Consider the following 11,272-nt stretch of genomic DNA (forward strand, 5'->3'; position numbering starts at 1 on the left):
AGGAAATGGCAGAAAAGGTGGTGCCTGGAAAACAGCAGTGTGCGTTGTTGCGGATATTAATTTCCATTTGAATATGGGCTCCCGTGAAATCCTCACTTCTGAATAAGCCCCACTGATCGTACAGGGTGTTTGTGGAATACCAGTTGGACTACTGGCGTCAGGAAATTCATCCCAAAATAATTGTCTGCCCCTAAACCACAGGGAAGAACTCTTGAAAAGGAAGCAGAATGTTAGAAGTTTTAACCAATCTCTTTTCCAGGAAAATTATTAAGAATCCGTGCAGTATTAGAAGTTTGCACAAATGTGGCTTTTCTTTTCTAATTCTTTTTTCTGCTTCTTCCACCTCTCTCTAGGCCCCCTTGTGATAAACTAGGTGGGGAGGTGGGGCAGGAAATGGTTTCTTTCAGATCGCTCTCATTCCCCACAGTTGTGGTTGTCAAACGTTTTTGAGTCCCCAGTTTTTCTGCCCTAACCGCCCTGTTTAACCGGTGCCCCATCCCTGACATGGGAACAACCTACAGGCTTTGCTTCTGATGGGGTATCCGTGAGGGGATGTCTAGTTATAGTTAATTATATTTAATAAATAAGAAGCTCCCCAAACATAAAGTTAGTGTGGAATTACCATTGTTATAAGTATCCATTCATTAAATAAATATTGCCAGGCCTGGTGTCAGTTTCTTGGGATGCAAAGATAAGCCATGGATAGCCTACTAGGAAGTCCTATGTGATTTTCATGTCATGAACTTGATGTGCAGTGGTTAGTGCCCAGGTCCTTAAAATGGACAGATTCAGTGCAGGGTAAGGCCAGACTACTGCTCACTCTTTTAGGGCAGAGAAAGGTTGAAGTGCTGGTCATGAATGACTTCCCAAGGAGGTAGCATGTAGCCATGGGAAGATAGAGAAGAAGGACATTCCAGACCAAGGAAACAGCATCGCAAGGGCTTGGCATGGAATAGTTGAGCACCTCTGGGGTAGAGCAAACACAGTGGCACTGCATCACATGTGTTAAATCGCACCTGTAATCTCAGTAGAAAGAATAACCAAAGGAGTGCAGTCTATTCTACTCGATGACTATGTATCCTGGAGTGAGCAGGAGGGAGAAGACATGAACACAGTGTGGGCCCTGGGCTCTCTACTTCTAGTGGTGAGAGCTGCACTTTAGGGAAATTTAGAAGATTTTCAGGGAAAAGATTGATTCAATGTGATATTTATCTTATGGCCTGGGATTATGATCTAGCCTCAGAGTACAATGCATTTCCCACATAATGAAAAGGGGGAAAAGATTGGAAAGGCCATTTTGGACCAGATGGTGGAGAGAATCTTGAGTGCCCAAATGCCGTCTTGCTAATCACTTCACTGAAAGGATGTTCTCCATAGCTTTCTTTTCTCTCTCAGGTCTTCTGTCAAGTGAGAAAATGACTCTTTTCTCTTATGCCTTATAATCTTTCTCCTGGTCTTGTTGGAACATGAACTCTAAGATTGAGGAGCAGAAAGGAAGGCTGAAGCAGGGGCAGAAAGCAATGAAACAGTGTCATAGGAGGACCGGGCAGGTGGCTGATCCTGCCACACCCTCCACCACCTGTCTTCCCAGAGCTCATTCTAAGTGGTTACCGGGTTACCTTGTGTTTATATCGTATATGGCCATCAGCTGCGTTGCAAAGAAAACTAAGTGTACAACTTGGCAAGGCAATATCCTTTTTTTAAAAAGGGGTGGGGGTTGTCTCAAGATTTGGAGATGGGAGATCTGAGTTCAAGTCTTCACTCTGCTACTTCCTAGCTGGGCAGTCTTGGGCTAAGTTGCTTACCCTCTCTGAATCTCAGTTTTCTCATTTTTCACAGAGATAATGTCTACTTGCAGGTTTCCTATAAAGATTAAGTGAGCTAATGTGTACTTTGCAGAGAAAAAAATATTAGCCAAACCTTCATTATTATTATCCTAAGTGTTATTTTCTTACCTCCAGGAAGAGCTAGCTATTCTCCTGAGAATCCAGAACAATTTCCTGCATCCCTATAATTGCACATACACATTATATTAAGTAACTTATTTGTGTCTCTTCTTTTCTAAATAGACTGTGGGTTTCTTTAAGGGCAGGGAGAGTCTTACTCATCTTTATAATTACTTTGGCATTTAAAGGCGTCTGGCACATGGCAAATATTGGTTAAATGAATGGGTTAATTGTGAATTTCAGAAAGTCTCCCAAATTAGGAAAATTAATTATTTTTAGCCTACTACTTTGTTATTAGAAAATAGTCTGAATTCCTGAGGACTACCTTATTTCAATTCAGATTAATTCAGTAATATTTATTGAGCATCTGCTCTGCGCCAGCCACACAAATCCCTCCTCCTCAAAGAGTTTGTGGTGTCGTTGGGGAGACAGACACATACTCTAATAAACCAAAGACAGGCAGAGTGGAAAGCACTATTACAGCCTCAGCACAGACTGCTGACCAACCTGTGGCTTCCTGATCAGTGTGGGCTCGGTGTCTCTGGGGACCGCCCAGCAGTGAAGGATGTTACGTATGCAATAAGAGGTAGCAGTGAGATGACTTCCCCAAGAAAGAAGGGGAGCTCAGAGCAGGAAGGTCCTGTTTGTTTGTTGGGGTTCGTTTTCCCCTTCAGCTGGAACTATCTCACTGTGGTCTCCATGCTGGCCTGTGCCCTGAGACCTGCTCAAAAAAAGAAGGATTTGCTTTTCCTTATTGGGTGTCCTCATCCCCTGTCCTCGTACCCTGCTGCTTGACATGAGGAAGAGAATTTCTTTTTTGTATGGGTCCAAGAGCACAACTGGGCCCTGTAAAATTCAGCTCAATATAAGAAAAGCTTGATCCAGGAGCAAGCAGCACTGGGGAGTTAGGTTTACAAACAGAGGCTAGACAACCACTGGTTGCAGACTGGCCCGGGCATCTCATGGGGACCAGAACTGACTAGAGCAGAGTTTCCCTAACTTTCACGTGCATGAAATCACTAAGCATCTTGTTAAACTGAACATTCTGATTACGGAGGTCTGGGGTAAGGCCCAAGATTCTGCATTTTGATGTTGTTGCTGCTGGAGGAGGGACCACACTGTGTAGCAAGGGACAATGAAAGCTATTGGTAATTAGGATTCCGTGAAATTAAGAATAGCCATCATTTTAAAATACCCAGTGCCAGGCACCGTGCCAAGGGTTTTACATGTGCTCTTTTGTTTGTTTAGTAAGGAGATTTGGAAGGACCTGGGATGGATTACAGCAGAGATGGGAAGCAGAGGGACCAGCCAGGAGCTATTGAAACGATATAGGTGACGGATAGGGAAGACCTAGCCCAGAGGCGGCAAGCTGGAGAGGAGGAGCTAGATGAGAGGAACATCACAGAGATAATAACCAAAGTTCTTCGATGGATTAACTAGGAAGGCCGGGGGAAGCAATCATTAGAGATGGTTATGGGAGTGATGGGGAGGACTGTGAAATCATTAAAAGGCAAACTCAGAGAAGTGGCTGATTTGAAGGGACATTAATAAGTTGAGTCTTAGACATAGGGGATACTTGCTAATATCTGTTACTTACTGTATGCTGGCATTGGCCCAAATACTTCACATGTATCAATTCATTTACTTCTCACCACAACCCACAAGGCAGGTACCATTATTAGCCATATTTTACTGATGGGTCAACAGTCATCAGGCTCGTGAGTGGTAGATGGTACATCCAGGAAATCTGGCTCTTAAGCTTCTAATACAAGAGGTTTTAGAGTTGTGAAGTTCTTTACCATTGGGTGCTGCTTATGCCCTACTTGTATATTTATTCTGAGCAACCTACACGTTTAGTATTCAGTGAATCGTATTTTACAGATCATGGTTCCTCCATGCACATATTCATTCAACAGACATTTATTGGGTGTCTCCTAAGTAGTAAGCTTGGTGCTGTAGGTATAATGGTGAGCAAACACAGTCCATGCCTCCATGGAGCTTATATTTAATGGAGGAGGCAGGCAAGAGTCAGACCAATGTCTGATTTCAACCTGTCATATCCTTCAAAGGGGAAAAGTAGAATGCCATAGGAGAACATGGTCTAAACTGGGAGTAAAAAGGAATGTTCCCTTGAAGAAATATTTGATCTGCAATCTAAAAGATGGGTGGCTCAGTCAGGTAAGCATCCACCTCTGGAGTCTCACATTGGACTCCACGCTGAGCATGGAGGCTGCTTAAGAAATAAAGGATGAATAGGTCTTAACTAGGCAAAAAGGGGAAAACATGAGCACAGACCTAAATACCTCTATCATTTCAGTCAATCTCTCCCTTTCTCTCTCCCCCTTCCCTCTCTCCCATTCCTTCACTTTCCCCTCTCCCTTCCTCCTCTCTCTCCTCTTCCAATTCCCTCTGTTTCCTCTCCCTGCAGAGATGTCTATGGCATGGGCAGCTAAAATTGCATGGGAATCCAACAGTTTCTTTAGATACTAACACCACACAGGTCAGGAGTATATGATCTGTTGTCTGTCTGTTTTAGTCACTGCTCTACCCCCAATGGCTATAACATTGCTAGGCACAGAATAAGCACCTAATACGTATTTGTTGAAAGACGTAATTCATTAATTAGTTCATTAGGTACACAGAAAGTAGGAAGGAGTTTCAGGGGGGCTGAGCTCACCTCAGGATGAGGAAGAACATTCTAATATGATGTTCAAGGCATCCTGGTATAGTAGAAACACATCTGGACTTGGAACAAAAGAAATTAGCCATTTGCTAGTTTTGACTGTAAGTAAGTCATGAAACTCTCTGAGCCTCAGCCTTCTTAACTATGAAATAAAGATCATCTTTGTCCTGCCTGATTCACAAGGATGCTGAGAGGTGTGATAAAATAATCTAAGTAAAAGAGGATAATATAAAGTGCTACTAGGTTTAGTTTTATTACCCAGCTGGTTCTGGGCACTCTCTTTGTGATCTCTTGTGGTGGGGATTCTTGTCTTAGGTGGGAGTGTGATCTAAATGATTCAAATCCTTTCCAACTCATATGTACTATGACGGTAACATGTAAATCTATTAGTTAACCATTTCTGTAAGATGCAGTTTAAAGCTTTGAATGCATAAAGGTGAGTTAAAATACTGGAGTATTGGATAAAAATGATGTAGATCAAAAAGCAAGAAGTGCTGAAGACCCTGTTGTGTTTAATGGGGACAAAGATCTTATACTAAGATGCATGTGATTCTCTAGGAAGGGGGAAGTCCAAATGTCCAGTCTCCCCCAGGATTGAAGTCTCTGTTTATTAGCGCTGCAGCCATGTTTACCAAGCTGCAAAAAGAAAGAAGGTTCCTTAAACTAAAATGTCAGTTATTGGGGTTTTAAGGGATTTCAGATTACCAGGAAGGTTCCAGACACCTAGTGACTCCCTAGTGATTTGAAAATTTGCTTGCTGCTGGCAGTAGTTTGCATGGAGACCGAATTTTATCTCAGCCCTTTTGAAAAAGTAAAGAAGCCACAAATCCAGTAGCTGTTCAAAACAACAAAGAAGGTGCCTTTGGCTTCTAACAGGAGTGTCTCTGAATTCCTCAAGGAATTCCAGGCCTAGGGTTGATCCAGCTGGCAGGGAGGTATCGATCTCCACTTGAGTTCACTGAATAAATAATGGTTGCCATAGTTATTGAGCAGCCACAACTGGTTGGAGAGCAGGGAAAACTCTGAGGCTCCTTCTGTGAGTTTGGCCATAAGAAAGTCTGGTTATAAGGTTCTATAATCAACCCCCTCCCAAAATCCAGCCAACGCCTTGCTCCATTCCTTTATCCTAAAAATGAATATGGGATCTTGAATGTAATTCAAGACATGGGGCACTGAAAGGAAGGGGAAGTTCAAATCAACGGATTGGTATTTTATTCTGGGAATAGTGTCCCTCCCTGGGTTATGAACCTAATTTGATATAGCTCAGTATTCATAGAATTTACTATCAGCACGATGACTGTTTGATCATGTTACAGCCACTAGAGCCACCAAATCGCAGATTGTTCTGTGTTAACACTGTTTCAAACGTAAATGCCACTAACTTGGAAATTTTAAAAGAAAGGAAAGGAGTTATCTGATAATCTCATAAATATTCTCACTATTTTGTTTCCTTTCACCCTTCTCTATATGCAGAAATAACTTCCGCTTAGATGTCATTGCAGCTTAGATACCATTTTATATTCTATTTTTTCTTTAATGTGATATTCTGTATTTGTCCACGTTGCTTCATAATCTTCATATTTGTCCTTTCCGGTGTCTACAGAATCTCCCATTACATGCATATACCATTTTTTACTTAACAGTTTCCCTATTCTTCTACCCCTTACCTTTTTCCGGTTTTTTTTTTTTCTAATAGATACTGCTACCCCAAATGTCTTCATGCATACAGTTTCATTCTTCTGAATTTTTCCTTCAGATAAATTCCCAAGAGTGGGATTACTTGGTCAGAGGCTATGCACATCTTATAGCTTTTGAAGTTTATTGCCAATCTTGCAGCTTGCCTTTTCACTTTTGGAGGGAAAATAAAACTCTAGGCAGAACACTATTGCAGGAAGAGTTTCTCTTCAAGTTCACTCCCGGGTGCATCTTTTGAGACTAAACAAAGGGACTCTGTGTATGTAGTAAAGATAAACGTAGAGGACAGGTTTGCACCTGGGCTGATTAGCTAACAGTTGCAATCATGCACTGCAAACCTTGAGAAGTAGGGAACTTTACTGCCTTTTGTCTGACCCTGTGGTTGCCAACCACTTGCCACATGTCACGCAGCATCGTAGGTGCTGACGGTACCACGCATGGAGCACCCTGCAGTTGTCAGAGCACTTTTGGGTTTCATCATCTCAGTTAAGCCTCACAATGACCCACGGAAGTAGGTTTTATTATAATGGCACTTCTTCTTCTAATTTATTGTTTAATATTTAAGACACACGGAAAAGGGGGAGCCTGGCTGGCTCAGTAGGTAGAATGTGCAACTCTTGATCTCCGGGTTGAGTTCCAGCCCTGCGTTAGGTGTAGAGATTCTCTAAAAGTGAAATCACAGAGGCACCTGGGTGGCTTAGTCAAGAGTGTCCGACTCTTGATTTTCGCTCAGGTCATGATCCCAGGGTTGTGGGATCCCAGTGCTGAGTGTGGAGCACTGAGCATCAAGCATGATTGATTCTCTCTCTCCCTCTGCCCCTCTCCCCCATTTGCATGCACACACACACACTCTCCGTCTCCAAAATAATAATTTTTAAAAATTTTTTCAGTAAAAATAAAAATCTTAAAAAAAAAAAAGACACATGGAAAGGAATGAAGGATAGAATCAAGACTTGTGTGTCTACCGCCCTGTAATCCCCATTCTCCTAGAAGGACATTGAGCTTCAAAGAGATTAGGTCACATGGCTAGTAAGTAACAAAACCAAAACCAGAATCCAGATCTGTCTGACTGCACGCCCAGTGCCCTTTTCTGTATATTATGATGCACTGAGATGAGACGCCTACAAGTCACAATCCAACTGAGATGCCAACCAGCAATTTTCATGGCTGTACTTTAATATAATTACAACCACCAGGCTGGAAGGGACCTGAGAGGTCATTAAATTCAACCTCCTCCTTTTAAGATAAGCCTTGGAGAGAGAGGAGCTCACCCAAGTTGTACACAACTAGCCAACCTAAGGCCAACCTAAGGAAGAATACAGATCTTCTGGCCCCTGGGCCTCCTTTGATTTAGAGCAAGAGAAGAAAACAATGTCTGGGCATTGCTTCCTTTTGCTGATTGGCTTTTGTTTTAAGGAAATAATTTCCCCAACAAAAATATCCCCAACTGAGGATTAAGAGTAACTTCTTATCTTCTGAGCACTGAGTAATGTGTAGAAATGTTGAATCACTGAACATTTCTGTACACCTGAAACTAATATAATGCTATACCTTAATTATTCTGGAACTATATCCCCAACTGAAAAAATAAACCTAGGAAAAATTAGACAGTGTTGCCTGATTTCCCATTGGAAGGATGCCTTCCATCTCACAAGAATTATTGTTTTACATGTAAATATACTTAGAGATACAAGCCCTGACTGAGATAACTGGGGCCAAGCCCTTCTCTCAGGAAAGAGGCTCTGGTATCTAAATGCTGAGGGAGAGCAAAGTGATTTGTACTGGATGGCAGGCTCCTTTCTGATTAGAGATGCAACGTTGTTCTGGGGCAAGAGGACAAAATCTGCCTCAGAAAACTGAGTTCAGATCAGTTTAGCAGTTAAGGTTTATCACTTAACCTTAAAATAAATTAGGGGATCATAATATTCAACATGGGGATCATTTTATGTATTGTTTTATAAAATATAAGATACTGGTGTTCATGTATTGCTACATTGTAGAATGCCACCGTGCCTGTTTCTGGGCCTTTTCCCTTCTCTTTGACTTTTCCATCTCCACAGCAGGAAGACATGTGTATTTTGTACAGAGTGCCTGGTGTCGGTCAATAGGTGTTTCAAGGGGGGGGTGCAAAAAAAACAAGGAAAAGAAAAGCTGGGTTCTTCTCAGTGCTGGTTAGCATAAAAGCACGTGCATGAAAACATGAAGAATGTGCTTTATGCTGGGTCTTGGGGGTGGGTAGCCCTTGCATTAGCAAATGGAACTGACCGAGCCCCTTTCCCCATCTGTCAAGATGAGAACATTAATTCATTTGCCTGGACGTGTTTCTTTGTCACTCTAAAGAGTTGCTTCCTGACAAGGCTTTTGTATGTATGCAAAATAATAACCACTCTGTCGTTCACTCAGTGTGACTATGTGCCAGGAACTGTGTGCATAGTTCACCTAAGTGGGTCCTCCCAGAAACCCGAAATTAGGGACGATTATTATCTTCATCTCATAAGGACACTGGGGCTTAAAAATCAAGAGGCTAACTCAGGGGCACACAGTGAAGAAGTGGCAGGACTGGGATGCAAACCCTGGTGCCATTGGAGTCCAAAGGCCACGAGTTCCCTCCAAGAGGGAGGCGCTTGCATTGTAAAATGCCATCCCAACTGGAGGAACAAGATGCGGGCTTCCATTAGGGATTCAAAGTCTCTTAAGATGTGACTGCCTCCTGGGGCACCTGGGCAGCTCAGTCAGCTAAGTGTCCGACCCTCGACTTCGGCTTAGGCCGTGATCTCACGGTTCGGTTCCTGAGTTTGAGCCCCACATTGGGCTACAGAGCCTGCTTGGGATTCTTTCTGGTCCTCCGCTGCTCGTGCGTGTTCTCTGTAGACAAACAAACTTTAAAAAGATTTTTTTTTTTTTTAAATAAAAGATGTAACTGCCTTCCAAACTTGCCCCTTTTCCATTGTTCTGCAGAACGACATGGGTTAAAAGAACCAAAGAGAGTAGAGGAGCTATGCAACAAGATCACAAGCAGCTTGAAAGACCACCAGAGTAAGGGACAGGCTGTGGAGCCCAGCGAGCCTAAGGTCCTGGGCGCTCTGGTAGAACTGAGAAAGATCTGTACCCTGGGCCTCCAGCGCATCTTCTACCTGAAGCTGGAAGACTTGGTGTCTCCACCTTCCATCATCGACAAGCTCTTCCTGGACACCCTGCCTTTCTGAACAGGAGCAGCCTGAGGGGGGAGCCGCCTCATTGGCTAGTGCCTCCGACTTGCTAAGCAGCAGAGGATTTGGGTCTGGACACCTACCATTTTCTGTCCTTGCTTAAGAGAAAAAAAAAAAAGCAGCTCCTGTAGAAAAGACTTTTTTTTTTTTTTCTGGCACTTTTCCTTACAACCTAAAGCCAGAAAACTTGCAGAGTATTGTGTTGGGGTTGTGTTTTATATTTAGGCTTTGGGGTTGGCGCGGGAGGGGAGGGTATAGTTCATGAGGGTTTTCTAAGAAATTGCTAACAAAGCACTTTTGGACGATGCTATCCCAGCAGGAAAAAAAAAAAAAGGATAATATAACTGTTTTAAAACTCTTTCTGGGGAATACAATTATAGTTGCTTTGTATTTAAAAACAAGAACAGCCGATGGTTGTTCGCCAGAGTAGGATGTGTCTTGAGGTTGATCTTTAGAATACACTTCCTGTGTCAAGGGTATGTATGTGGTGCAAACAAGGCAGAAATTCTCTCTTCTTAATTTCTTTCTTCCTTTATTTTATTTTAACAAATGGTGAAAGATGAGGATTACCTATAAATCAGACATAGCAAAACGATAATGGCTGTTCGCTTCCATATACAAGTGCAATTTTTAAAGTGCTGTCTTACTAAGTCTTGTTTATTAACTCTCCTTTATTTTATATGGAAATAAAAAGGAAGCAGTCGTGCTGGCAAGTGACACATGTTAATTTTCCTAGCAGAGGCTTTGTCCACCTGCCCTATAGAACCCTTCTGAGGTATGGTCCGTCCAAGATTTTGGGCAACTCTTAATGGATCCAGATCTCTGCCCTAACTGTCCAGCTGTCCCAAAGGGGGCTCAGATTATAAAATGGATTGCATACAACTGTGTTGGTTGTGCTCTATCAACCCAGACAGAGTTCCCTAAACTTGTTCCAGTTGATAGCAACTAGCTGACACATTCGTTCAGAAGCCCCAGGAGCATTCAGTGAGTCTCACATGTCTGATCCGTAAATAAGAACATACAAATAAGTAGGAACTGATCATACAGGGTAAACATCAGAGATAATAAGATTTTTTAAATATATATAATTTAATTTTTGTTACTGGTTACAGAGACAATTTTGGAGAGCAAGTGAATCTTATTTTAAAAAAAAATTATAGTATGAATGTGACTACTAGACAGGATTAGTGGGCTGCGTTTCAACATTCCGTGTTCGTACTCCCTTTTGTATGTTTATACTGTCAATGCCATATTACTACGAGATAATTTGTTGCATAGTGTCCTTATTTGTACAAACATTTGTATGCACGTTATATTGTAATAGCTTTGCCTGTATTTATTGCAAGACCACCAGCTCCTGGAAACTGAGTTAGAGTACTCAAATGGGGTGTTCACAGCGACTTGGATACACCTATTAGAAATTAAATAAACAAATATATATATAAATATAGCAGGTTACATATATATATTTATAATGTGTCTTTTTATTAACCATTTGTACAATAAATGTTACTTCCCATGCAGTTATTTTATGGTTCATTTGCAGTGACTTTTAAGGCAGTACTGTTTAGCACTTTGATATTAAAATTTTGCTTATGTTTTGCTAAATTCGAATAATGTTTGAAGATTTTTAGGTCGAAAAGTCTTTATATTATATACTCTGTATCAAGTCAAAATATCTTTGGCCATTTTGCTAAGAAACAAACTTTGAATGTCAAACTGATGTCACAGTAGTTTTT

The 11,272-nt window shown here is 41.8% G+C and overlaps 1 protein-coding gene across 2 annotated transcripts in view; it reads left to right on the top strand.

Annotated features, from left to right (window-relative positions):
- NR4A3 (nuclear receptor subfamily 4 group A member 3) overlaps window positions 1-9,550 on the top strand; it is a 32,813-nt gene extending 23,263 nt beyond the window's left edge. For both annotated transcript variants that reach the window (XM_047099046.1, XM_047099037.1), the window contains one exon: window positions 9,283-9,550. In XM_047099046.1, coding sequence (XP_046955002.1) covers window positions 9,283-9,530 — 248 coding nt within the window. In that variant the 3' untranslated portion in view covers window positions 9,531-9,550. The remainder of the gene's footprint in view (window positions 1-9,282) is intronic.
- Window positions 9,551-11,272: the final 1,722 nt, after the last annotated feature.

The sequence above is a fragment of the Lynx rufus genome, unplaced genomic scaffold (genome assembly GCF_022079265.1).
Source record: "Lynx rufus isolate CCGP_SWC_20201006 ecotype Redwood Valley unplaced genomic scaffold, mLynRuf1.p SCAF_10, whole genome shotgun sequence".
Lineage (NCBI taxonomy): Eukaryota > Metazoa > Chordata > Mammalia > Carnivora > Felidae > Lynx > Lynx rufus.